The sequence below is a fragment of the Natrix helvetica genome, assembly GCF_964273705.1.
Source record: "Natrix helvetica genome assembly, chromosome: 3".
Classification (NCBI taxonomy): Eukaryota; Metazoa; Chordata; class Lepidosauria; order Squamata; family Natricidae; genus Natrix; species Natrix helvetica.
The window spans coordinates 176,763,337-176,791,245 of NC_138549.1; the positions used below are offsets into that span (position 1 = coordinate 176,763,337).

A 27,909-nucleotide genomic window follows, 5' to 3' on the forward strand; every position below is an offset into this window, starting at 1 on the left:
CTAGCGAACATCATCAATGCTAGAAGGGGGTGTGAGGTTTTCTCTCTAAATACAAGTGGTTCTTCCTATCGGTGATAGGTCATAAAAACATTTCCAGAAAGCCACCAAGCACCCGAAACCCCACAGATCAACCCTGGACTACAAATATCCCCCCTCCCCACTGACTCATTCTTTCAACCACTCGTAGGGGTCTGGCAACCCACTCTACCAACTTTCTGCCGCGTAGAAAAACGGAGGGAAAAATTGAGTTTGGAGGAGTGACTTTTGCTTTCAACACTAGGTGTGACCACAGGACGATGTGGAAAATTCTGGGCCTTGTCCTCTTCGGGACCCTGCTCAACTTTTCAGAAGGAAAGAAAGTGGGCATCATCTCCATAATGAATTTTCCTGAATACGAAGCAAGTAAGAAATTCGATTCTCAGCCATTTTCCTCCAAAGGGACATATTTGAAGTCATTCCACGGTGGTAACTATGGCAGAAATGCAGGTCGTTCTCAATTCCGACAATTCGTTTAGTGACTATTTGAACAGCACTGAAAAAAAGGGATTTTAGACTGTTTTTCAGACTGAAGACCCTTTCCGGTGCTGTGGTAACTAAACGAATGGATGTAACCCAAGGACCACCTGTATTTCTAAACCATGCATTTCCCTCAAAGAGGGAATTTATTTATCTATTTATTTAGTAGCACTAGCGCTAGCAATACCACTTAGACTTCTATACCTCTTCACAGTCCTTTTACGGCCCCCTCTAAGCGGTTTACAGAGTCAGCCTCTTGCCCCCCCAACAATCTGGGTCCTCATTTTACTGACCTTGGAAGGATGGAAGGATGAGTCAACCTTGAGCCAGTCAGGATCGAACTGCTGGAAGTTGGCAGAATTAGCCTACAAGACTGCTGGCAGTGGGCAAAGTTAACTTGCAATGATGCATTTTAGTCACAACTCAGAAGGAAGGCAGGAATAGTAACAACATTTAGACTTGTATACTGCTTCCCAGGGTTTTACAGCCCTCTCTAAGCGGTTTACAGAGTCAGCCTCTTGCCCCCCAACAATCTGGGTCCTCATTTTACCCACTTCGGAAGGACGGAAGGCTGAATCAGCCTTGAGCCTGGTGAGTTTTGAACTGCCAAATTGCAGGCAGTCAGCAGAAGTAGCCTGCAGTACTGCACTCTGACCACTGGAGATGATGGATGGGAAAGAAGGAAGGAAGGCAGGCAGGAAGGAAATGGGAAAGGCAGGAAGGTGGCAATAACACTTAGACTTATATACTGCTTCTCATTGCTTTTACATCCATCTCTAAGCGGTTTACATAGTCAGCCTCTTGCCCCCCAACAAGCTGGATCCCCGTTTTACCCACCTTGGAAGGATGGAAGGCTGAGTCAACCTGGAGCCTGCTGGGATTTGAACTGCCAAACTGCAGTCAGGCGGCAGTCAGCAGAAGTAACCTGCAGTACTGCACTCTAACTATTGGGGCACCACGGCTCATATTACATTTCTATTTGCTCCCCTCCAAGGTGACTCATTCTATGCTTAGTCATCCTTCCCAGGGGGACTATCCCGTCTTGTGAAGCCATGCCAGATATGGCCTTCAACCCCAAATATAGTTCATTTTTGCCTTGAGTAGTTACTACCCGTGGAAGGTGAGGAGTAAGTTCTGCTTTAAGGATGGAGAATAACAAACTTGTTCTCATGGACGGGCTGATTGTCTTCTAGTTGTGGGCAATCAACTGAAACTGGACGGGCTTCTCCAGAACCACCTGAAGAAGATGGTCTTTGCAGATATTCCGCTTCCAGGACTTCTTGGGTTGCTGAAGATCACCAGGTAGGTGGCCATCAAGAAGGGAGATGTTTTGCACAAAGGGCTTTTGAGGAACATTTGGATTCAGCTTGGAAAGGAAACACTGGAGGTGCTAGGACTGCTCTATATCACACTAGTGAGACCACACTTGAAATACTGGGTCCAGTTTTGGTCACCATGATGTAAAAAAGATGTGGAGACTCTAGAAAGTGCAGAGAAGAGCAACAAAGAGGATTAGGGGACTGGAGACTAACACATATGAAGAACGGTTTCAGGAACTGGGTCTGTCTAGTTTAATGAAAAGAAGGACTAGGGGAGACATGATAGCATTGTTCCAATATCTCAGAGGTTGCCACAAAGAAGAGGGAGTCAAACTATTCTCCAAGGCACCTGAGGGTAGAACAAGAAGCAATGGGTGGAAACTAATCAAGGAGAGAAGAAACCTGGAATTAAGGAGAAGCTTCCTAACATGAGGACAATTAGCCAGTGGAATGACTTGCGTTCATAAGTTGTGGGTGCTTCATCACTGGAGGTTTTCAAGAAGAGACTAGACAGTCACTTGTCTGAAATGGTATAGGTCCGTGATGGCGAACGTATGGCACGCGTGCCACAAGTGGCACGCGGAGCCATGTGTCAGGGCACGCGAGGCGCTGCCCTGTCAGCTGGCCAGCGCGCATGCGTGCGCTGGCCAGCTGAGTTCACCTTTTTAAAAGCTATTTTTCGCCTTCCCCAGGCTCCAGAGGCTTTATAGGAAGTCTCCGGTTTGCTCGGAGGGTGGTTTTAAGCGCTCCGAAGGCTTCAGGGACTGTCCGAGGCTTCTCTGATGCCTTCGGAGCGCTTAAAACGACCCTCGGAGGGTGGTTTGAAGCGCTCCGAAGGCTTCAGGGAAGCCTCTGGACAGTCCCTGAAGCCTCTGGAGGGCCTCCAGGGGGTCGGGGGAGGCTCTTTTCGCCCTCCCCAGGCTCCTATAAAGCCCCTGGAGCCTGGGGAGGGCAAAAAAAATGTAAAAATGGGGGGGGGGTGTCGCGCGTTCTGCGCACATGCGCACTGGGGGGTCGCGCGTTGCATTATGGGTGCGGCACGCCCGCACTCGACCCCCCTGCGCTCCCCCCACTTGTGGCACGCGAGCCAAAAAAGGTTCGCCATCACTGGTATAGGTTCTCCTGCTTGAGCAGAGGGCTGGACTAGAAGACCTCTTAGGTCCCTTCCAGCTGTATTCTAGTCTCATTTAGGGAACTGGAGGATAAACCATATGAAGGACGGTTGCAGGATTAGGATACGCCTAGTCTAATGAAAAAGAAGGACTAGGGGGGACATGATAGCAGTCTTCCAACATTTGAGGCTATCACAAGGAAGATCTCCAAATCACCTGAGGACAGGACAAGAAGCAACAGGTGGAAATTAAATCAAGGAGAGAACCGCCATAGAAGTAAGAAAAAATTCGTAAAAGTGGGAACAATTAATTAATGGAAGGACTTGCCTCTAAGAATTGTGGGTGCTCCATCACTGGAGGTTTTCAAGAAGAGATTGGACAGGCATTTGTCAGGAATGATATAGGAAAAGGCGGGGCTGATGTCGCGACGATACGACGTGCGATCTTGAAGCTCCAAGATCGCCGCTGATATCTCTGCTGCTGGATGGTCCTTTTGGACCTAAACCGTCCCGTAGAAACAGTGATCGACACATCCTGTTGATCCCGGGGACATCGCAAAGTCCCCGGTAGATCCAGGACAAGCTCTTTTTTCCGGCCACAGAGAAGCAGCGATTGAATCTGCTGAAAGTTGGGACAGCTCCAGAACGGAAGAAAAGCGGGAGAGAAAGTGTGTCGAATTGGTGAGATAAATTTTATTATCAGAAAAGAAAACACCCCAAAGATTCAAAGTAAAGTTAAAATTGAAGACAGAAGAGGTCAAGCAGTGAGATTAAGCCTGAGTCAAACTTAGTGTGTTATTTTTCTTTAATCTTTTTATTGATGGAATTTTTACAAATGCTTCTTATTTTTTAAACTGGACTGGTTTTTCTTCTTCTTTTATTTCCCTTTTTTAAATAATACTTATTGATTAAGACTTTTTTTCTTTTTCTTTGTTCAACGCTCTATTGCATTTTCTTTTTAAGAATTTTTCTCTTTTCCCCCTAAGTTTGGAATATAAAGAGGGAAGTAAAAGGAGAGGAAAAGAAGTAACACTGCCACTTAGAGGCTTGGAGGCTTGGAAACATTGATTTTCTTTTCTTCTTTTGAGCATTTGATCTACATTTCAAGGTCTGAGCTAGTGAGGACTATGGGGAGAATGCACAAAAATAATAATGCTTGTAGTCAAATAAATTGTTTAATAATGATAATAATTGTATGCATATCTAGTTTGGATTGATAATATGAGATTTTATATATAAATTGTAAGTGAGGACTGTGGTGAGGAGGCATAGAAGTTTTGTAACCAATTGACACACTGTGTGTAACTGGAGGATGGTTTTTATGTTTGTTTACGTTTGTTTGTTTAAAAATAAAATAAAAATTAAAAGAAAAGGAATGATATAGGGTTCTCCTGCTTGAGCAAGGGGTTGGACTAGAAGACCTCCAAGGTCCCTTCCAACTCTGCTATTCTGTCAAATGGGAAGCAGATCAGAGAAGATCTGTGAAGATGACCAAGGGACCAATTATGAGGAGAATATAAGGAGCTGAATATGGAAAGGCTAATGGATTCAGTGAATGGGAGTGAGCAAGAGGTTATGTATCAGCCGAGCCACAAGGTGCTTGATGGCTGTGTCATGTGCAAGTGGTGGCAGCTATCTGTTTTTAATCTCCTACAGTAGATTTTCCTTCTTTTTATTTTGAGACCAACCTTCGCTCTCCAATCTCTCTGACTTTCACCTTCTCTCTTCAGGCTCAATATTGCGGATGTGGAGATCACACTACACAAGGTGAATTACATTCCAGGACTCAAAGGAGCTGAAATAATTAACGGGATTCGCTTGACCCTCGGGGGCTCTCTGTGAGTAGGACCTTTTCAACGTCCACCTCTTAAAGCTGCTGGGGACTAGAACCATGCTGCTAAAATCTTTAAAATAAGTGGACTGAAATTAAAGCCTTCTTGTAGAGCAGAGGTCTTCAAACTTGGCAACTTTAAGGCTTGTGGACTTCAACTCCCAGAATTCTCCAGCCAGCTATGCGCCACAAGTCCACAAGTTTTAAAAGTTGCCAAGTTTGGGGACCCCTGTTTTAGAGCGTGATGCAGAAGGAAGTGAAAGAGAGATCCAACCTAAGGAGGAATTTCTTGACCCTGAGAACAATTAATCAGCGGAACAGAAGTTGCCTCCAGAAGTTGTTAAGGTTTTTAAGAAGATGTTGGACTGCCATTTGTCTGTGATGGTCTAGGTCTAGGGTCTCCTGCTTGAGCAAGGGGTTGGACTAGAAGACCTCCAAGGTCCCTTCCAACTCTATTATTTATGTCTTTTGATCAGTGGAAGAGGTGATCAATGGCTTGCCTCTAAAGGTTGTGGGTACTCCCACACTGGAGGTTTTTATGAAAAGATTGGACAATCATTTGACCAGGATAGTATAGGGCTAAGATGGTGAACCTATGGCATGTGTGACCAAAGCAGCATGTGAAGCTATGGCCTTGCCTGTTTGTCATCTGGGTATCTGGCGCACATGTGTGCGTGACAATCAGCTTTCCTTCGCATGCGCAGCAGTGCTGGTGGGTGCATGTGCGCCACCCAGCTGATTGTCAGGTGCACAAGCGCACCAGAACCCAGAGGTCCAGCTTTCCAGAGCGCGATCCCTTTGTGTGCACGGCAGTGCTGAAAACTGCCCTGTGCATGCATGCTGGCCAGCCAATACAAAGAGAAATTTAGCTAAAACGCGCTGTTATTTTACTGTTATTATCCACTCTCTCCCTCTCTCCCGCTCTCTCTCTCACCCCCACCCCCACCCCTGACAATGCACTGTATTCAAAATATTTATGAATGAAATAATAAAACTTGGGGAAAAAAAGATATTCAGCCAGCACATGGCAGGGGAATGCTGGGAGTTGAAGTCCACCCATCTTGAAGGGGCCAAGGTTGAGGGCACACACTGTGTTAGCCTACATCATGAACAAGACAATGATGGAGCATGTATGCCTCTTGTGTGTGTGTGTCACGTCTAGGTTGGCTGGAATCCCGTCTGTGATCCAAATCTCCCTGGAATTTCAATTCGCTGTCAAATATGAACTCGTAGATTTTCAGGCAGGATATCTCAATTTGATCTTCCGGGAATGCATTACGTCGTTTGGAGATATTACCATCCAAGTTCTCAGTGTGTGAGTATGCAGGACTATTTTGAGGTTTTAGTTGTGGGGGCGGCGGTGAGGGGAGGGAGGGAGGATGTCCTTGGTGTTTGCTGGACCTGGTTGTTTTCTTGCAGACATTTCATGACCCAACTAGGGAACATCATCAGTGGTAGACTGGAGTTTGCAGAGAGGAGGAGGGGGAGATGTTAGGAGAAGAATTTAATTTAATTTAATTTTAATTTAATTAGCACTTCTAGACCGCCCCCTCTCCCAAAAGGGACTCGGGGCGGTGTACAGTCCATATCAAAAACATCATAAATACAATTTAAACAATTAAAATTATTAAATGGATAAATACATAAATAAGAGGAGGATAAAAATAGACAGAACTGTAATTGCTAAATGAATAATTTAAAATATACAGAATTTAAAACCCCAGTGTCCTATAAAATTAAGTCCCCTAAAAAACCAGTAAGAAATATATATGCCAGGAGGTAGACGTTAAAAATTATGCCAGGCCAGCCAGTCGGAACAGGTGGGTCTTCAGTTTCTGCCGGAAGGAGCGGAAGTCAGTGGTGGTTCTAATGTCGGGGGGGGAGGTCATTCCAGAGGGTTGGGCCCATCACAGAGGGGGGGGTCATTCCAGAGGGTTGGGCCCATCACAGAGAAGGCCCTACTCCTTGGTGTCGCCCGTTGGCATTGCCTAGTGGACGGCACCAGGAGAAGCCCCTCCCTGTGAGAGCGAATTGGCCGCAGGGATGTGTGTGGGAGGATGCGATCCCGCAGGTAACTAGGCCCTATGCCATGGAGCGCTTTAAAGATGGTAGTCAAAACCTTGAAACGCACCCGAAAGACCACAGGTAGCCAGTGCAGCTTGCGCAGGAGCGGTGTTACGTGGGAGTACCTAGTACTCCCCATGACTGCCCGCGCGGCTGCGTTCTGGACTAGCTGCAGTCTTCGTGCGCGTCCCAAGGGAAGCCCCATGTAGAGAGCATTACAGTAGTCCAGGCGAGACGTCACCAGTGCATGAGTGACCGTGCGTAGGGCATCCCGGTCCAGAAGGGGGCGCAATTGGCGCACCAGGCGAACCTGGTGGAACGCCCCCCTTGCCACGGCTGCCACATGGTCGTCCATTGACAGCCGGGCATCTAGGAGGACGCCCAAATTGCGCGCCCGTTCCACAGGGGGCAGTTGTTCGCCCCCTATGGCCAGCGTTGGAGTCAGCTGACTGAACCGAGGTGCCGGTAGCCACAGCCACTCAGTCTTGGAGGGGTTGAGTTTGAGTCTGTTGTCCCCCATCCAGACCCCGACGGCTTCCAAACACCGGGACATCACTTCGACAGCCTCGCTGGGGTGATTTGGGGTTGAAACGTACAGCTGAGTATCATCAGCGTACAGATGGTATTCAACCCCAAAACCACGGATGATCTCCCCCAGCGGCTTCACATATGTGTTGAACAGGAGGGGTGAGAGGACCGACCCCTGTGGCACCCCACAAGTGAGTGACCTCAGGGTCGACCTCTGCCCCCCTGTCAACACACATTGCGACCGGTCGGAGAGGTAGGAGCCGAACCACCGTAAAACGGTGCCTCCGACTCCCATCCCCTCCAGCCGGCGCAATAGGATACCATGGTCGATGGTATCAAAAGCCGCTGAGAGGTCTAATAGGACCAGGATAGAGGAACAACCTCTATCTCTGGCCCTCCAGAGATCATCAACCAGCGCGACCAAGGCTGTCTCTGTGCTGTGCCCGGGTCGGAAGCCGGACTGGCGTGGGTCTAGATATTCGGATTCGTCAAGGTGTCGTGGAAATTGCTGTGCCACCACATTCTCAACAACCTTCGCTAAAAGGGGAAGGTTGGAGACTGGACGATAATTAGCCAGCTCCATTGGGTCCAGTGAAGGCCCCTTGAGTAAGGGCCTCACCACCGCCTCTTTCAAGGCAGTTGGTAAGAAGCCCTCACCCAACGAGGCGTTCACCAGGCCCAGAAGCCAGCCTCGTGTCACCTCCCAGGATGCCAGTACCAGCCAGGAGGGACACGGGTCCATTAAACATGTGGTGGGTCGCAGCCGTCCACGCAACCTGTCCAAATTCCTCCCAGAATGGTCTCACAAGACTCACTGTTGACGGCTCGTCCGGCCCACTGGAGGGGGCCCATCCGCTCCGGATCTGAGCGACTTTGTCCTGCAGATATTCCCCAAACTCCTCTGCTCTACCCTGCAAGGGTGCCCCCCGCGTCCCCTGTGACAGGAGAGAGCGGGTCACCCTAAACAGGGCAGCAGGGCGGTTATCCGCGGATGCAATAAGAGCGGCACAATGTCTACGTTTGGCCGCTCTCAATGCCACAAGGTAGGTCCGTAAATAGGCTCTTACCTGTGTTCGATCAGACTCGGAGCGTGAGGATCTCCACCTGCTCTCTAGACATCTCCTATGGCGCTTCATCACCCTCAGCTCCTCGGTATACCAAGGAGCTCGGGTGGATCGCTGCCGCAGGAGAGGTCACAAAGGCGCAACCCGGTCCAAGGCCCCAGCCACCGCCGTATTCCAGGCAGCCACTAGGTCCTCCGACCGAGCGCGGGTCAGGGCTACAGGTAGTGGCCCAAGTTCCGTCTGGAACCTATCCGGTTCCATCAGGTGCTTGGGGCGGTACCAGCTTGGACAGGCTGGCTCCGCCTCCTCGCGGTGGGGGGTAGCGGCAGGGAAGTCGAGCCGGAGACATGAGTGATCTGACCATGACAGGGGAGTAATAACTAAGTCCCCTATTCCCAGATCACTCGTCCACTGTTCAGATACAAAAATAAGGTCCAGTGTGTGACCGCCCTCGTGTGTGGGGCCCTGAATTAATTGGGTCAGGCCCATTGGGCCCTGAATTAATTGGGTCAGAAGGAAGAGGGGGAGGGGAAACAGGAGGATGAAGAAGAGGAGATGGAGAACTGTGGGGTCCTGGATGTTCTCTGAGCATGGTTGTTTTCTTACAGACATTTCATGACCCAACTAGGGAACATCATCAGTGGTAGAGAGAGTGGGGTTTGCAGGAAGGAGGAGGAGGACACTGTGTGGTCCTTGTTGCTCTCAGAGTTTGATGGTTTTCTTGCAGACATTTCATGACTCAACTATGTAACATCATCAGTGCTACGTCCATTCAACAATAGTTCAACTCTGGGCTACAATATTCTCTTCTGTCTGTACTTTTTCATTTATTTTACAGGAATCTTACACCAACAGCCCTTAACACCATCAAGAACTCAATATTCAGCAGCATCAGCCTACAGGTAAGCCCTCTTCCAACAGCAAACAATGTAGGAAACTCAACAAGGCAAAAACATCAATATATTTAGGAAAAGACCATCATGGTTTGTCTTAACCACCACCACATGGACTGGGGGTTGGACTAGAAGATCTCCGAGGTCTTTGGCACACCCATTTCTGTGCTTTCTTCACATTTTTCTTGCTGGTTGCTGTGCATTTCCTTTGAGGCAGGGGTGAAATCCAGCAGGTTCTGACAGGTTCTGTAGAACTGGTAGTGAAAATTTTGAGTAGTTCAGAGAACCAGCAGCTGAAATTTTGAGTAGTTTGGAGAACCGGCAGTGGAAATTTTGAGTAGTTTGGAGAACTGGCAAATGCCACCTCTGACTGGCTCCACAGCGGGGTGGGAATGGAGATTTTGAAGTATCCATCCCTGCCATGCCCACCAATCCACGCCCAGAACCCTGTCATTCTGATCATGTCCATCAGGGGTGTCAATCAAAAAGTCCGCGGGCCGGATTTGGCCCATAATGTGGTCCGATTCGGCCCATATGGACATCCTGGGAAATGTCAGGGGCCGGCCCACATTGCTTCGGCCCGGTCTATCCAATGTGGAGAGGAAACATGCCAGCATTTGGGGAGTGGCGTTAAGCTGGCCACGCCCACCCAGTCAGCCACGCCCACCCAGCCCCCTGGGGTCAACCACAGCCCTGATACAGCGCTCAATGAAATTGAGTTTGAGACCCCTGATGTGGATCATTGAAGACCATTGATAGAGGGAACAATCTCAGACTGTCTCCCGTGGACCTCATCCCCATTCCTAAGAGGTCCGTAAAGGGGGCGTGCGTTCCATCCCTCTCCTACGGTCCCCATTTATTTATTATTCATTTCTTTTGTTCAAGTCCATGTTTATACTTATGCCTGTTACCTTGTTTGACAACCCAAATAAACACATTAAAAAACATGGAGTAGACAAAGAATTCTGAACCAGGCGTGAAATCCATATTTTTTTACTACTGGCTCTGTGGGCGTTTCTTGGTGGGTGTGGCTTAATGGGGGGTTCATGTGACTGGGTGGGCGTGGCTATACAGTCATGTAACTGGGGGATCAAAAGACAGAAACTCACATGTCTGCTGGAGTAGGGTTGGACTAGATGTCCCTTCCAGTCCTGGATTATCCTCTGAAGCTGCGTCTAGTGCCAGGTTTGTAGTCCTTCCTTCCTTCCTTCCTTCCTTCCTTCCTTCCTTCCTTCCTTCCTTCCTTCCTTCCTTCCTTCCTTCCTTCCTCTTTCTCTCTCTTTCCCTTTCCATCTTTCTTTCCATCCTTCTTTCTTTCTTTCTTTCTTTCTTTCTTTCTTTCTTTCTTTCTTTCTTTCTTTCTTTCTTTCTTTCTTTCTTTCTTTCTTTCTTTCTTTCTTTCCCCCCCACCCCTGCATTTTTGGAGAACCTGTAGTAAAAAAAATGCTTAAAAAGTAAAAAAAACAGTTCCAAAGATCGGTTGTGTGACGTACGATTGTCATAATGTCTTTTAAAAAACTTTTTTTTAGCGTTTTTTACTACCGGTTTGGGTGAAGTGGCCCGAACTGGTAGCATTTCAATGCTGGTCTTCAGTCTCTTGGCTTCCTCTATGGCACTATGGTCACGTTGAGGCCTAAGCAAGAATGAGGCAGAGTTATGGCCCTCCAGCCCACTGATTCTCCAACTGTCTTCATCCTGCAGATTTGTAAAATCCTGTCTGTCCCCTTTGATGTGGTGAAAGATAGGCTGTTGGACACGCTGAACGGTGAGCTTCCGTGGCCGGTTACCTTGCGGATGTCCTCCCTGAGATCCATCCCAGTAGAATATCTTCTGCTTTCCTTAGGGGGAGCTGAAATGTTGGCTGTGGGTGGTGCTTGGTGGGTTGGATTGGGTTGGGTTGGGATGGTATACAGCTCCTGTCTTGAGCAGAGGGCTGGATTAGAAGACCTCAGAGGTTCTGAAGAGGATGGTTGAGTTGGATAGACAAGGGATGGTATACGGCTCCTGTCTTGAGCAGAGGGCTGGATTAGAAGACCTCAGAGGTTCTGAAGAGGATGGTTGAGTTGGATAGACAAGGGATGGTATATGGCTCCTGTCTTGAGCAGAGGGCTGGATTAGAAGACCTCAGAGGTTCTGAAGAGGATGGTTGAGTTGGATAGACAAGGGATGGTATACGGCTCCTGTCTTGAGCAGAGGGCTGGATTAGAAGACCTCAGAGGTTCTGAAGAGGATGGTTGAGTTGGATAGACAAGGGATGGTATACGGCTCCTGTCTTGAGCAGAGGGCTGGATTAGAAGACCTCAGAGGTTCTGAAGAGGATGGTTGAGTTGGATAGACAAGGGATGGTATATGGCTCCTGTCTTGAGCAGAGGCCCCTGATTTTCTCCACAGTGGTCATCCCCTTTGAGCCCTTCGGGAGCGTGAGGTGTCAGCTGGCCAACTTGCCTTACACAGCCAATGGCCTCTTCTGGTTTCATTTCTTTGTAAGTATCCTAAGTAGCCCCCTCCAAAGAATCATTGGCTTTGGTGTGGGTCCTTGGGGGGGGGGGATTATCTCTCCTATGACCCCAACCTCCCATGCTTTGTTCTTGATGCTGGGAAGGGTCTCCTCTGGTTTCTAGGTTGACTTTGATATCAAGGACCAAGGTCTCCTCTCCATCCCTGATTCAGCCCCCGATATAATCCTGCCCTCGCTGGACAAATATCGCCATTGCCAGTGTGTCCATGTCTCCCTACTCAACATCTTCCTTTCGGTGGTCCTCAGGATACAACCTCAGGAGTTCAGCTGCACGCCCAATGTGGTAAGGAAACACAGATCTTGTTGTGGCCCACCAGCTGCCAGCGGAGCTGGTGGAAGACTCGGACGATGAGTAGGTTGGGGAGGAACCTGAGCCAGTTCTGTAGCCTGGGGAAGGCTCTGATGGATGCTCTGCGTCGGATACAGAGAGAGAGCCGGGACCGTCCGGCATTTCCCAGCCACTGGAGAGGCAGATGCCATTGGAAGCTGAGATGAGTGGGGAGGAAGAACAGCTGGGGCCTGTTCCAGATGCACATATGCACAGAGCAGTTAGGAGAGGTGAACAACGGAGGACAAGGAGTCGACTCAGGAAGCAAAGCAAACGTAGACGCTGAATGGCCCCTCCCTGGCTGGGGAATAAATAGAAGGAAAGGGGAATGGTCGTAGGAGACAACAGTTCGTATTTCTGAAGATTTTGCTCATGGTGTTTCGTGCCTCAAAGACTGCTTGCCAGAACTTAATTTGCAGCCTTTAGGCTGGGAGCTCAGGGCCTGGCAATTATCGCAAGGAACTGATAAGGTCTGTACTACAGTTAACTCCTTGCAGGCCTCTTGCTTGGACTTTTCGGTGGGTGAATGCCATTAATTCACCAGAGGAAAATAAAGAGGGCCTTGGGGCGTTAATTTACATATTTTCCTTGGTGATGCGTTCTTTTTAAAGACCCTTTCCATTGAAAATAAAAATGGATTTTTATTTATTTGAAGTAAAATGTAGAAAAATGAAGGTAAAACGAAGGTGTCTTTTCACCTTTGCATGGATCGATAATTCCTGAAGGGACAGAATTTGTGCCCCACGTAACGACAGTAAAGGCTACTAGGCAGAGTAAGATAGAAAAATGTGGACATTTGTGAGCTTAATGCCAACATCTCCACTGTATTGTTGGCCGAGAAGGAAAACAAAAAAGGAAGAAAAAAACAAGAAGCCACCCCTAAAAACAACATGGGTAATGTATTTAATTTTTTACTTTCCCCGTCTTTGCTCTCCAGTTTGCAGCACAGAGATACGTTGTGTAGTAGTAGAACCTTCCCATATTAATTCTGTATGATGCTTAATATGACTGAAGGCTGAAAATCTAGAGTTTACATGCTGAGGATGCAGGTATTCGAATCATTAATCCTTTCCTTCTCTCATGCCTCCCCTTCTTCCCTCTTCCTTTCTTCTTTGTTTCCTCTATCCCTCCCTTCTACCCTTCTTCCCTCTCTCTTCCTTCCTTCCTCTCTCCCTCCTTCCCTTCCTTCTTTCCTCCTCCTTTCCCTCTCTTCTCCTTACTTCCTCGCTCCCTCCTTTCTTTCCTTCCTTCCTTCCCTCCCTCTCTCCTGCTTCCTTCCTTGCTTCCTCCCTTCTTTCTTTCCTCCTCCTCCCTCTCTTCTCCTTCCTTCCCCCTTCTTTCCTTCCTTCCTCCCCTCCCTGCCTCCTCTCTCCCTTCTTTCATCCCTCCCTTGTTTCTTTCCCCCCTCCCTCTCTTCTCCTTCCTTCCTTCTTCTTTCCTTCCTTCCTCCATGTCTCCTCCTTCTGCCTGCCTTCTTTCCTTGCTCCCTCCCTCCCCTCTATCTCTTCTTCTTTCCTTGCTTTTACTCTCCCTCCCTCCCTTCTTTCCCTCCCTCCCTCCCTCCTTCCTTTGTTCGTTCATTCATTCATTCATTCATTCATTCATTCATTCATTCATTCATTCTTTCTTTCCTTCCTCTCTCCCTCCTTCCCTTCGTTCCTCAGTTTTCTGGAGCTGATCAACTGCGAGCCGCTATCTTAGCTTTGATTCCAGATGTAAGTATGACTCAAAAATATTTTCTTACCAAACTTTTCTGATAACCAGGCTTAAGAAAGGAACGACAGAATTTCAGTTTGAAGAGAGAACATTACAGAGAAATACAAATCATGGGAAGTGTTAGTATCGCTTTATACTGCACTAGTGAGACACACTTGAAATACTGAAGTCAGTTTTGGTCACCACACTATAAAAAAGAGGTTGAGACTCTAGAAAGAGTGCAGAGAAGAGCAACAAAGATGATTAGGGGATTGGAGGCTAAAACATATGACAAACGATTGCAGGAACTGGGCCTGGCTAGTCTAGGGAAGAGAAGGACCAGGGGAGACAGGAGAGCATCTTCCAATAATTTGAGGGGCTGCCACAGAGAGGAGGGTGACAAGCTATTTTCCAAGGCCAGACAAGGAATCATGGATGGAAACTGAATCAGGAGAGATTCAACCTAGAAATAAGGAGGAACTTTCTGACAGTGAGAACCATCAAATGATGGAACAGAAGTTGCCTTCAGAAGTTATGGGAGCTTCATCCCTGGAGGCTTTCCAGAAGAGACTGGACTGCCATCTGTCAGAAATGGTGTCGGGTCTACTGCTTGAGCAGGGGGCTGGACTAGAGGACCTCCAAGGTCCCTTCAAGCTCTATTCTAATTGATTAGATTATTGCTCATGGATCATGTTTGAGATACAAGGGGTTGCCTGCTCGAGCAGGGGATTGGATAGAAGACCTCCAAGGTCCCTTCCACCTCTGTTATTGTATGTTTCCGTCCTCCGAATGCCGTACTGAGATTTTCCTTCTCTTTCTTTACAGCCACCTCCCTTCCTCGCCTCGGTAAGTAACATCCCTGCAGGACTCTGCCCAGAACATGGGGATCATGTTTGGGCTTCCCTTCCTCTGTCTGTTTTCATTTTGACCACCCCGTTTTCCTCCAGGCCATCCTGCACTTCCGGATCAGCGTTTTGAAAAGTCCCGTGCTTCAACTTGGAGATGGTTTTGCCATCGTTGCATGTACGGTCCAAATTGAATTCTTTGTCAAGAACATTGATGGCTCAACGACTTCCATAGTCATTCTGCAAGAGGTCAGCCAACAACCCCACCACCTCCAATGAGCCCCAAAAGTTTCAGGTTGGCTTCCCAGGATGACCATTGACCTTTAGGAGATGTTCTATCTGTGGCTATCTAATGCAGGGGTGTCCAACTTTGACAACCTGAAGACTTGTGGACTTCAACTCCCAGAATTCTAGAAGTTGAAGTCCACAAATCTTCAAGTGGAAAAGCTTGGACAACCCTCGTTTAGATGCTCTTCAGTTCTGGGAGTTGAAGTCCAGAAGTCTTCAAGTGGTTGAAGTTGGACAACCCTCGTTTAGATGCTCTTCATTTCTGTTGAATTGAAGTCCAGAAGTCTTAAAATTGCCAAGGTTGGGCATCCCTGGTTTAGATCCTATTCAATTCTGGGAGTTGCAATCCACAAATTTTAAAGTTGCCAGAGTTGGATAACCCTGGTTTAAATCAATTATAGGAGTTGATGTCCAGAAGTCTTTAAGATGGTCAAGGTTTAATGGATCTCTCCTCTCTCCATTGTCTACCTGCAGAGTCTCAGTCTGAGCGCAACCTTCACGGTGACCAACGGCTATCTATATGCTTCCTTGTCCATCCAAGGGTGAGAGTTAGTTCTCTTCTTACCAGACCACCAAGGTCCTCTAAGGAAGCTTCATTATGAAGAAGATCTGTTGCCCATCTGCCTTGGGAAGCACGAGCTGGGTTTTCATACTATAGGATACCCCTTTGCCCCCATGTAGATGCCATGATTGATTGCTCAGTGGCTAAGAGGCTGAGCTTGTCGATCAGAAAGATCGGCAGTTTGGAAGTTCGAATCCCTAGCGCTACATAACGGAGTGAGCTCCCATGACTTGTCCCAGCTTCTGCCAACCTAGCAGTTCGAAAGCACGTAAAAAATGCAAGTAGAAAAATAGGAACCACCTTTGATGGGAAGGGAACAGCATTCTGTGCGCCTTCGGTGTTGAGTCATGCTTGCCACATGACCCCGGAGACATTTTTGGACAGCGCTGGCTCTTCGGCTTTGAAACGGAGATGAGCACCGGCCCCTAGAGTCATGAACGACTGGCACATACATGTGAGGGGAACCTTTACCTTTATCTAGATGCCATGATGGCTTTCATGGATGCCCACAGAGATGACCCAAAAGTTCAACATGGCAATGGTGCAGTTGATGATCTGCTCATTTTTCATGGTCTTGCATCATCTCCACCTTGACCTGTTGGACCATATGCTGTGGGCCACCCTTGAGGGCCTTCTTCCTGCCGCAGGCAATTTCTAGACCATGATGGATTTATGTGGTAGGTGTTAGAGTTCCAATCAGCATCCAAAATTAAATCAGAGTCTGAGGCAAAGGATTCCTCAAAGTTCCAATTTATTAAGAGCCACGTTGGTACATCTGGGAAAACCCGAATCTGAAATCTTCCCGGTTTCCCCCACCCAGTTGAAAGTTCAAGATCTTGCCCCCCACACCCACAAGTCCATCCCATGGTCCAATCTCCAACTGCCACGCGGGCAGCTTCCACCCATCCAGTTCCAGTCAGGTGCAGAGACAAAGGATGACCTTGGATTTTTAGAGGGAATGTTGTTATGGCTACATGTCATCTACCTCCATACAGTCCCCCCTCCCATTTTTTCCACAGTAGAAAAAGGCATAGTAGAGTAATAGAAAGTGTGGCAGGCCAAAGACCCAAAAGAAAACTGGAGGCCTGACAAATGGTTGGTTGCCTCAAAAGAGGGTAAGCTCAAACTTCTTACCCTTAGTTTAGCCCAGGGGTGTCCAAACTTGAGAACTTTAAGACTTGTGGACTTCAATTCCCAGAATTCCCCAGCCAGCTCTGCTGGCTGGGGAATTCTGGGAGTTGAAGTCCACAAGTCTTAAAGTTCCCAAGTTTGGACACCCCTGGTTTAGCCCAATCAAGGCGCTGTAGGAACCAAGCCATTATTAAACGGGGCTTCCTCCACATGACCTGGAATCAAAATCCCACCCCGAACCTGCTAAGAAACTGATTTCTGTGAAAGGAAAGCCACTGTCAAGATGATATTGTGGAATTTGTATAAACCGAGGCACAGAATCGAAATCACGTGAAGTATTAGTACCGCTTTATAAGAAAAGCTTAGTAATCCTGCATCCAGTTTTGATCACCACTTTACAAAAAAAAGAAGTTGGGACTTTGGGAAAAGTGCAGAGAGGAGCAGTTAGGATTTGGGCATGTTTATTTATTTATTTTTATTTACATTTCGCCTTTCATCATTTTTACAAAAAACCCGAGATGATGACACATCTTCCTCCTCCTATTTCCCCCGCAATAACAATCCTGTGGGATGGGTTGGGCTGAGGCAGGATGGCTGGTCCAAGGTCACCCAGCTAGCTTTCATGCCTAAGGCAGGACTAGAACTCCCAGTCGCCTGGGGATTGGCTCAAAAGTCACCCAGCCAGCTTTCATGCCTAAGACAGGACTAGAACTCCTAGTCTCCTGGTGAATGGCCCAAAGTCACCCAGCCAGCTTTTATGCCTAAGGCAGGACTAGAACTCCCAGTCTCTTGGTGAATGGCCCAAGGTCACCCAGCCAGCTTTCATGCCTAAGGCAGGACTAGAACTCACAGTCTCCTGGTGATTGGCCCAAAGTCACCCAGCCAGTTTTCATGCCTAAGACAGGACTAGAACTCACGGTCTCCCAGTTTCTAGCCTGATGCGTTCACCACTAGACCAAGCTACCTTAATAGATCACAGGTTACTTCCTTCCATTGTTGAGCAGCCTTGCTATTTACAAAGAAGGATGCTCTTAATTAGAAGAAACGTTTTTTGCATCTTGGGATTGAGAGGTTGCCACGGAAACCTTCCAATAAAACTTACCTTGGACCCCGTGAACTGCAAGGCCATTTCCCTTGGCCGACTCAACGGTCTCATTCATCTAAAAACTGATTTTCTACACAGTGTGGCCAGAAAGTTTCAGAGGAAATTTTGCGACTTCCTTTTGGGACGATGATTAAATTCTGGGGTTTTTTTTTTGCCTTTCAGCCAGAAAGTCGCTTTGATTTCTTCAGCTTTGGGCATTACGGATGTAAGTGGATTTCTCTTGCAATATTACTCCATTCTCTTTCGGCCAAAGATTTCTGCTGACTTCCTTTTCTCTTCCTCTTTCAGGTCAGCAGCCTGGAGCCTCACTTTGGCAACCTGATGGGTGAAACCTTTTTGGTTTCCCTCAATGGTAAGATATTCTGCAAAATCAGGGCTGGGGGGCTGAGGTGGGACCTGTTTGCACTTTGGGCATTGTAGGACAGTGCTGTCAAGATCTGATGGCTAAAAGGGTCTAATTTGGTGGGCACAATTTTCTATGGGCTCTCTCTGCTTTGTGGTTTTCTGGTAGACGTCTCATGACCCAGCTAGGGAACATCATCAGTGATAGAAGGGATGGCGATTGGCAGGGAGGAGGAGGAGGAGGAGAACTGTGGTGCTCTTTGAGCTTGGATGTTTTCTTGAAGACGTCTCATGACCCAGCTAGGGAACATCATCAGTGATAGAAGGGATGGCGATTGGCAGGGAGGAGGAAGAGGAGGAGAACTGTGGTGCTCTTTGAGCTTGGATGTTTTCTTGAAGACGTCTCATGACCCAGCTAGGGAACATCATCAGTGGTAGAAGGGATGGCGATTGGCAGGGAGGAGGAGGAGGAGGAGGAGAACTGTGGTGCTCTTTGAGCTTGGATGTTTTCTTGAAGACGTCTCATGACCCAGCTAGGGAACATCATCAGTGGTAGAATGGATGACGATTGGCAGGGAGGAGGAGGAGGAGGAGGAGGAGGAGGAGAACTGTGGTGCTCTTTGAGCTTGGATGTTTTCTTGAAGACGTCTCATGACCCAGCTAGGGAACATCATCAGTGGTAGAATGGATGACGATTGGCAGGGAGGAGGAGGAGGAGGAGGAGGAGGAGGAGGAGAACTGTGGTGCTCTTTGAGCTTGGATGTTTTCTTGAAGACGTCTCATGACCCAGCTAGGGAACATCATCAGTGATAGAAGGGATGGCGATTGGCAGGGAGGAGGAGGAGGAGGAGAACTGTGGTGCTCTTTGAGCTTGGATGTTTTCTTGAAGACATCTCATGACCCAGCTAGGGAACATCATCAGTGGTAGAAGGGATGGCGATTGGCAGGGAGGAGGAGGAGGAGGAGAACTGTGGTGCTCTTTGAGCTTGGATGTTTTCTTGAAGACGTCTCATGACCCAGCTAGGGAACATCATCAGTGGTAGAATGGATGACGATTGGTAGGGAGGAGGAGGAGGAGGAGGAGGAGGAGGAGAACTGTGGTGCTCTTTGAGCTTGGATGTTTTCTTGAAGACGTCTCATGACCCAGCTAGGGAACATCATCAGTGGTAGAATGGATGACGATTGGCAGGGAGGAGGAGGAGGAGGAGGAGGAGGAGGAGGAGGAGGAGAACTGTGGTGCTCTTTGAGCTTGGATGTTTTCTTGAAGACGTCTCATGACCCAGCTAGGGAACATCATCAGTGGTAGAATGGATGACGATTGGCAGGGAGGAGGAGGAGGAGGAGGAGGAGGAGAACTGTGGTGCTCTTTGAGCTTGGATGTTTTCTTGAAGACGTCTCATGACCCAGCTAGGGAACATCATCAGTGATAGAAGGGATGGCGATTGGCAGGGAGGAGGAGGAGGAGGAGAACTGTGGTGCTCTTTGAGCTTGGATGTTTTCTTGAAGACGTCTCATGACCCAGCTAGGGAACATCATCAGTGGTAGAAGGGATGGCGATTGGCAGGGAGGAGGAGGAGGAGGAGGAGGAGGAGGAGAACTGTGGTGCTCTTTGAGCTTGGATGTTTTCTTGAAGACGTCTCATGACCCAGCTAGGGAACATCATCAGTGGTAGAATGGATGACGATTGGCAGGGAGGAGGAGGAGGAGGAGGAGGAGGAGGAGGAGGAGAACTGTGGTGCTCTTTGAGCTTGGATGTTTTCTTGAAGATGTCTCATGACCCAGCTAGGGAACATCATCAGTGGTAGAATGGATGACGATTGGCAGGGAGGAGGAGGAGGAGGAGGAGGAGAAGGAGAACTGTGGTGCTCTTTGAGCTTGGATGTTTTCTTGAAGATGTTTCACGACCCAACTAGGAAACATTATCATTGCTAGAAGGGAGTGGGGTTTGCAGAGAGGAAGAGGAGGAGGAGGACTGTGGAGTCCTTGGTGCTCTCTGAACTTGGATGTTTTCTTTCAGACATTTCATAACCCAACAAGGGAACCTCATCAGTGCTAGAAGGGGGTGGGGTTTGCTCTCTGTTTATATATTAGTGTTGTTGAATGACATTAGAAATTACTTTGATGGGTTGGATCCCAATCCATTTCAATGCGCCATAGTCAGTGGTGGGTTCCTACCAGTTCGAACTGGTTCAGCCAAACCAATAGTGGTTTGGTGTCCCGGGTCGCTGGAACCGGCAGTGACCCAGCCCTGCCATGTTTCTGAACTGGTTCATCTTGTTTTTTGCCTCTGGGCATGCACAGACCGATTTTCATGGTACTGTGAATGTGCATGCCCACCCGCATAGCAAGCCCACAAGCAGACCGGCAGTAGTGGCTGCCAGAAACCATCCCTGACCATAGTTATGGTCAACTCCCAACTTTGCCACCTGGGAATTGAAGTCCACCCAACTCTGCTGTGGATGTTGTGTCCAGCAGTTGCCTCTCTTCCTATCAGTCTCACTCATCGGAGGAATTTTTCCCCCTCGCAGCATTCCTCAAGGTCGCAATCCGTCTGCCTTCCATCCTGACTGCTGTCCTGGATAAAGTTTTAATCCAGTTTATTGAGGTAAGTTCCAAGCAGGTCAAAGGAAGAACTCATGCTTCCTTTCCTTGGGCTTGAATTCAGCACCCCTGCTTTCCCCCCGTTTCCCCCAGAAATGTCACTCAGACCATCCTGATGGAGGCTGGTTGTGTGGCACCCAAATGAAGTCACATGACTGGGGGAGGGGAGGGCCGCCCTTTGTACCTCCAGAATGGGATCCATAATTTTGGGAAAGTCCATCGTTCGTAAGTTGAAGACTGCCTCGCTATGAAAAATCTGTACAAAAGCTTACCAAATGAACTCTCCAAGACGCGTTAAAATATAGTATTTGAAAAAAAAATAAGTAAAAGAATTGACACAAATGCTTGTTTGGAAAAAAAATTAGGGAATCTGCGTGTGGAAGAAAAAGTGAATTCGGCTGAGGAGCAGAAGTGAACGCATACAATAGTTGCAAAACGGGGGTGGGGTGGGGTGAGTAAAGTTGGTAGGACGCAGCATGGACAATTTAATCCAATTTGGAAGCGGTTTTTTTTAAGGCCAAGGTGTGCAACCTTGCCCATTTGAAGATCCGTGGACTTCAAATCCCAGAATTCTTAGCTGGCTGGAAAATTCTGGGAGTTGAAGCCCACAGGTTTTAAAGTGGCCAAGGTTGGACACCTCTAGTTTAAGGGAAGAACAGATGTTCTGGTTGTGATAAGGATATGCCCAGAAAGGAAAAATGTTCAGAGTTTCTTCAAGATGTGGTCAAAACCTCCAGACAACCACGAGAAGGTAACCATGGCTTTCCAGCAACTGTGAGAAGTGATCAAAGGAGAATCTGGGTTTTTTTGGAATGGGTTACTCATGAACTTTCTATCACAGTGTCCTGGCTGCCATAGTGGGTTTATTTTGTGGCCCGCCAGCGGCCATTGGAGCTGGCAGCAGATTCGGACAGTGGGGAGGTTGGGGAGGAACCTGGGCCAGTCCTGGAGTCTGGGGAAGGCTCGGATGGGGGCTTTGCATCGGAGGCAGAGAGCGGGCCAGAGCCGTATGCCAGTTATCAGCTGCCTTCAGAGTCAGACATCAATGAGGCAGAAGAGCAGCTGGAGCCTGTTCCCAGTGTGTGGATGTGCAGAGCTGCCAGACGAAGGGAAGAGCCAAAGAACAGGGGTAGACTTGGGAGTAAGGCCACAGGTGGAGGATGAATGGCCCCTCCCAGAGGAAATAAAAGAGGAGTGAAAGGGGAGGGGAGTTTGCAGGAGACTATTAGTTCACTTAATTGGTTCGTGACTCTCCGAGACTCCTGGCCAAGTTCTTCAGAGATCGCCCTGTCAGCTCTCCAAGCCAGAGAAGGTCTGTGACTGTAAATCCTCCCCTGAAAGACTTTGCTGGATGTGAATGATCAGAATTCACAGTCAATTAATAAAAGGGTTTGTTGTCGGGACCAGGAGTTTGCTTCGTGCTCTCAGGAAGCCTCGGTCAGGACAGTTTTTTTAACGGATCCCACCCTGCAGATCCTACTGGAAATGCTTCAGCTGATACATCTGCCTTTCTCTTTCCTTGCTCAGCACGGTCTCCTCCTGTGTATCTGAGCCAGAGGAACAATCCTGCCCAGAGGTCTTCTTCAGAGCAAGAGGGAGAAAGTGGGACCAGCAGGGGCGAACATCGGATGTGCTTCCTTCTTTGATGCTCTTGACTTGAGTCCAACTGTTTCTTAATTCATGCAATTCTTCTAATAAAGTTGGTTTTCCAGGGCAACCTGAATTATCCTCTTTCTAAAAAAAGAGTATACACCTGGGCACTTGGAGTGGGTATGTAAAGCCTCACCTCTGGTGGGTGATTTAATTAAAAATACTTTGGGGGTGTGTGTGGGTCAACAGTTTTTTCCCCACTTGAAATGTCTCAAAGTTTCACCAAGGAAACTCAGCGAGCTCGCTGCTCGCTGAGGCGCCTGGACTCCCGGTGACGGATGGGGTCCTTCAGGCACTTAGCTTGGCCGCCTCTTTAGTAGCTCCAGGCCCTCCCTCTGGGCGCATGGTCAGAGCTGCCTTGGGTTTTTGCCTCCACCGAACTGGGATATCCTAAAAGTATCATATTTGGACCACACGAAGGCCTTCCCATCCATCCGATGAGCACGTCAAATTGGTAAGGAAATGCACTCCATGCCTCCAAGTCTTCATATATCTAAATAAATATTGGTGTCCTCTACTGACGTTTCCTCCGCGTTGTAGATAAATATCCATTGTCCTGCAATTCGCCACAGGTGAACAGAAACCGATTAACAAAAATTAGGTGACTCAAAGTAGCTATGAAGAGATTCCAGGTTCTCATAAAAGTTTGGTTGCTGGGTGAATTTTCCCGAGAACTTAAAAAGTCGCGCTAATGAATTGTCTTAATGACACGTCAAGCAAGGTTGGTCAAAGGACAGGGGAGAAATGGAGAAGGCGTCACTTAATATACCAACCAACAAAGAATAAACACTCTTTGTTGGTTTAGCAGGAAGCTTTGGTTCTTCTTCTGTGTTCACAACTTCTCGGCCCCGACTTGTGGTTTGGAAGAGAATTAATTTTCAAGAGAGCATGAAATGACCAACTTTCCTTCCTTCCTTTCTCAAGACCTTCATTCTTGAGGTTTTATCCCAAGGAAGGATGTTATTTTATATTTTGCTCTCAATGGGTGTGGAAATACAACATCGGTTTTGTTGATCACACGGCGGTTGGGAGCTGCCCAGAGTTAGGGTGGCCTTATAAATCTTTTAGATAAATAATTTAAGCAACCTAGAAGGAAGGAGAAATTTAAGGAGAAACTTGCTAAAAACAAGAACAATTAACCAGTGGAATGACTTGCTTCCAGATGTTGTGGGTCAAACCTCACTGGAGGTTTTTAAGAAGATATTGGACAGCCACTTGTCTGAAATGCTTGAGCAGAGGGCTGGACTAGAAGATCTCCAAGGTCCCTTCCAACTCTGTTTATTCTGTTCGGTTCTGTTCTGTTCTGTTCTATTCTATTCTATTCTATTCTATTCTATTCTATTCTATTCTTGGAGGGCAGATGTGCAGATAGAAATGTAATATGAGCCAGGCAGTACAGTGGTTAGAGTGCAGTACTGCAGGCTACTTCCGGCTGCCTGCAATTTAGCAATTCAAATCCCACCAGGCTCAAGGTTGACTCAGCCTTCCGTCCTTCCGAGGTGGGTAAAATGAGGACTCAAATTGTTGGGGGCAAGAGGCTGACTCTGCAAAACCGCTTAGAGAGGGCTGTAAAACTATGTGAAGTAGTATATAAGTCTAAGTGCTATTGCTATTAGGAGCCCTGGTGGTGCAGTGGTTAGAATGCAGTCTTGTAGACTAATTCTGCCAACTTCCAGCAGTTCGATCCTGACTGGCTCAAGGTTGACTCATCCTTCCATCCTTCCAAGGTCAGTAAAATGAGGACCCAGATTGTTGGGGGCAAGAGGCTGACTCTGTGAGGGCTTAGAGAGGGCTGTAAAAGCACTGTGAAGCGGTATATAAGTCTAAGTGCTATTGCCACCTTCCTGCCTTTCCCATTTCTTTCTTTCCTTCCTTCCTTCTCCTCATTCCCATCTCCTTCCTTCCTTCTTTCCTTCCTTCCTTCCTTCCTTCCTTCCTTCCTTCCTCCTTTCATTCTCCTTCCTTCTCCTCATTCCCATTTCCTTCCTTCCTTCCTTCCTTCCTTCCCATTCATCATCTCCAGTGGTTAGAAGGCAGTACTGCAGTATACTGCAGGGTTTCCTGCCTAAGCAGGGGGTTGGACTAGAAGACCTCTAAGGTACCTTGCTATTCTATTCTATTCTATTCTATTCTATTCTATTCTATTCTATTCTATTCTATTCTAGTCTAGTCTAGTCTAGTCTAGTCTAGTCTAGTCCAGTCCAGTCCAGTCCAGTCCAGTCCAGTCACCTCATCAGTACTAGAAGGAATGGGATTTGCTGATGAAGTTCCCTGGACATTTACTTTTTATCCATTTATTAATCCTCTTTGGAGCCCTTTGTGTTGGTTGAGACCAAACTTTGTTGAAACTTCTACCAATGGGGGAAGGCATTGTGGGAAATCCAAGGAAATCCTGGGAAACGCTTCCAAATGCAGACACACTTCGGCAGTTCCCAAAGCAAATAGGTTTATTGTGAAACAGAAACATCGGTCCAAGAACCCTTTTTTCCAACCCGGTCTCCAAGTTAGTGGACTATTTTTTCCTCTGCAAAGCAATTTCTACAATCAACAGGAATACGGAACTATCTGTTTCCCTTCCCACTACCATGAAATTCCCTCTTCCCCACACAGAGAAAGGTAGCATTTAAGGAAGACCCTGCCTTTCAGGGGTTTCCAAGCGAGGACATTTAGCTAAGGAAGAAGAGAAAGGCTGCAGTCTAGCAAAGCCACCCCTCAATTTAATCTACACTCACTTCCTAACGTGGTCCTTGGGATCATTTTTAATTTGTTTGGCCTTATCTCTGCAAACACAGGTAGTAGGCCTACCTGCCTGCTGAAACCTGAAACAACGGCACAAGTAAAGTCCTCAGCTTACAACCACAAAATGGAGGCCGACATTTCAGTTGCTAAGTGAGACAGTGGTGATGTGAATTTTGCCCATTTTACGTCCTTCCTTGCCGCAGTTGTTAAATGAATCATTTGCAGTTGGTCACAAGTCACTTTTTTTCTGGTGCCATAACTAAACAGGTCATTAAACGAACCATTGCAAATCAAGGACTGCCTGTATTAAATCAAGAAGCAGGTAATCAATGGACGGGTGGGCTGGACTAGATGACCTACAAGGTCCCTTCCAGCTCTTGTCAATCTGCCTTTGTTGTTGTTAGTTGCAAAGTCTTGTCCGACCCGTCGCGACCCCGTGGACAACGTTCCTCCAGGCCTTAATCTGCTAAATATCTGTTAATCTGCTAATTGATCTGCTAATTAAACTGTTAATTTGCTAAAGAGATGGAAAATTAGTGAAAGAGCTTCTTGCAGTCTTATCAATTGTTCTGATTTTCGTTTTTCTTTCTTTCCTGGAGATGTCACTTTTCTAGTTCCAAAAAAGGAAAGAAAAAGGAAGGCTGGAAGGATGAACTAGCTACAGGTTGTTGTTTTTTCTGGCCCCGCAATTAATCCCGCGTCTGAAGATGAAAGGTGGCTAGCCCAGGTACACAGAATGCCTAACTTTCCCCCCGCCCCCCACCCAAAAAGTGTTAAATAAGGTTAGGGAGATAAAAGCTAGGAGAGCAGTGGGTTTTTCCGTCGTGCCGTGATGTCCCTCTGGGTGGGTCAGGCTGAGCATCTCTGGCCTGCGAGGTGAGCTGCTGCTTCACACACAGAACACAATCATCCCCTGTGCAAAAGATCAGAAAAGATCACAAAAATGTTAGCGTGGAGGGTCTCAGAAAGCCAACAGTTGGCAGCCCTCTTTTCTTTCAGATCTTTTGCCCTGCCACACTTTCTATTCTTCTACTATGCATTTTCTATGGTGGGAAGATGGGATTGTATGGAGTTAGATGATAGGTAGCCATAACAACATTCTTTCTAGAAAGCCAAGGTCATTCTTCATCTCTGCACCTCTGCACCTGGCTAGAACTGGATGGGTGGAACTGCCACCGTGGCAGTGGGAGATTGGACCATGGGATGGACTGGTGGGTGTGGGGGCAAGATCGTGAACTTTCAAGTGGGCGGAGAAACCTAGGAAGCCTTCAGATTCAGGTTTTTCAGGAACTTTGAGCAATCTTTTGCCTCGGACTCTGATTTAATTTTGGATGCTATTTGGAACCCTGACACAGTTCAATTGAGGTCTTTGGTGCTCTCTGAGCTTGGTTGTGTTCTCGTCTTTGTAGGAACTCCTCAAATACTGGAAGACGGCAATCACATCTCCCTTAGTCCTTCTTTTCTTTAGGCTAGACATACCCAATTCCTGCAACCGTTCTTCATTATGTTTTAACCTCCAGCCCCCTAATCATCCTTGTTGCTCTTCTCTGCACTCTTTCCATGGTGAGGTTACCTAGTTGGGTAATGAAATGTTTTCAAGAAACCCACCAAGCTCAGAATGTCAACTTGGAAAGCATTTCCATGCCTATTATCAAGTTGACATTGGAGGAGAGCAGGGAGAGAATTCCCCTGATACTTTTCTCCAGCAGGCGTGTTAGGTGCGAAATTTTACAACCTGCTGCAGCACTTTGTTGGTGGATGTGATTTATGACACAGAGTGAGAGGAGGGGAGACACAGGGGTAAAGTTCAGCCACCATTAAACAGATATCAGATCTGACTCCATGGCAGGCATTGCCAAAAATGTTGCTCCTAATAAATGACTGGATTTCTTTTGAACTTTGTCTCGAGGCTCATAAATTAATTAGGGCATCTTTTGGAAACCTGACACAGAGAGCGCCAAGGACCCCTCCTTTCAACCCTGAACTACAAATATTCTCCTTTAAGGCCAACCAGAATGAGTGTTTAGGAAAGGAGACATTTTCGCTGGTGGTCTTACCTGTAAAATCTGAATCACAGGATAATCCATCCTAACGTGGACCAGGTTAGGCAGTGGAATGCCAATGTTCAGGCAGTCTGAAATGGCAAATGAAATAATGTCAGGTAATGAGGATTTCATAGCTGCCAGCTGATGTAAGGTTGTAAGCTGTAAACTATAAGCTGATGCAACAAGGATGATTCGGCATTACATGTATCACCTATTTAGGACTCTGGTGGGGTCCACACAAGTCATTTACCCTTTTAAGAGGTGTCTATATATAGGTGGCCATTTGAGGGTGTTTCTCTCTCTCTTCGTATATCTCATTTCTCTCCTTGTGTCCGTAGCTGAGTGGTAAGGGATTTACCTACCGTCTGTATGTCTGTATATATATACTATCTATCTCTATCTCTATCTCTATCTCTATCTCTATCTCTATCTCTATCTCTATCTCTATCTCTATCTCTATCTCTATCTCTATCTCTATCTCTACCTACCTACCTACCTACCTATATGTGTTACAACCCCTGGTATGCCCAAATATGGGAGGGAGCTCACTACTCCCCCTTTCTGTCCTTCGGCTCATTATAGAAGACCATCCAGGCAGAAAACCATATTTTTATTTTTAATGTTGCCTTTGCTATGTTTGTGTTGTATTTGTGCTGATAAATAAATAAAGGGAGACTAGTATAGATCTATTTCAAGCTATTTAGCCCTCATCAGCTAGCCATACCCTTACTGGG

General features: G+C 47.4%; 2 protein-coding genes across 2 annotated transcripts in view; both read left to right on the plus strand.

The window, feature by feature from the left end:
• Nucleotides 1-296: 296 nt before the first annotated feature.
• LOC309390113 (uncharacterized protein) lies at nucleotides 297-22,387 on the plus strand (the record flags this gene model as incomplete). Its single annotated transcript, XM_081949193.1, has 14 exons — nucleotides 297-402; nucleotides 1,710-1,818; nucleotides 4,677-4,784; nucleotides 5,940-6,092; nucleotides 9,272-9,335; nucleotides 11,028-11,091; nucleotides 11,718-11,809; nucleotides 11,948-12,127; nucleotides 14,693-14,713; nucleotides 14,815-14,961; nucleotides 15,475-15,542; nucleotides 17,961-18,003; nucleotides 18,087-18,150; nucleotides 22,269-22,387. The coding sequence occupies 14 exons, from the start codon at nucleotides 297-299 to the stop codon at nucleotides 22,385-22,387; spliced, it is 1,338 nt and encodes a 445-aa protein (XP_081805319.1).
• Nucleotides 22,388-22,769: 382 nt separating this feature from the next.
• Nucleotides 22,770-27,909, plus strand: part of LOC309389571 (BPI fold-containing family B member 6-like) — a 71,287-nt gene continuing 66,147 nt past the window's right edge. Inside the window, exon 1 of the mRNA XM_081948112.1 lies at nucleotides 22,770-22,845. Within this exon, the coding sequence (XP_081804238.1) occupies nucleotides 22,829-22,845 (17 nt within the window). The 5' untranslated portion in view covers nucleotides 22,770-22,828. The remainder of the gene's footprint in view (nucleotides 22,846-27,909) is intronic.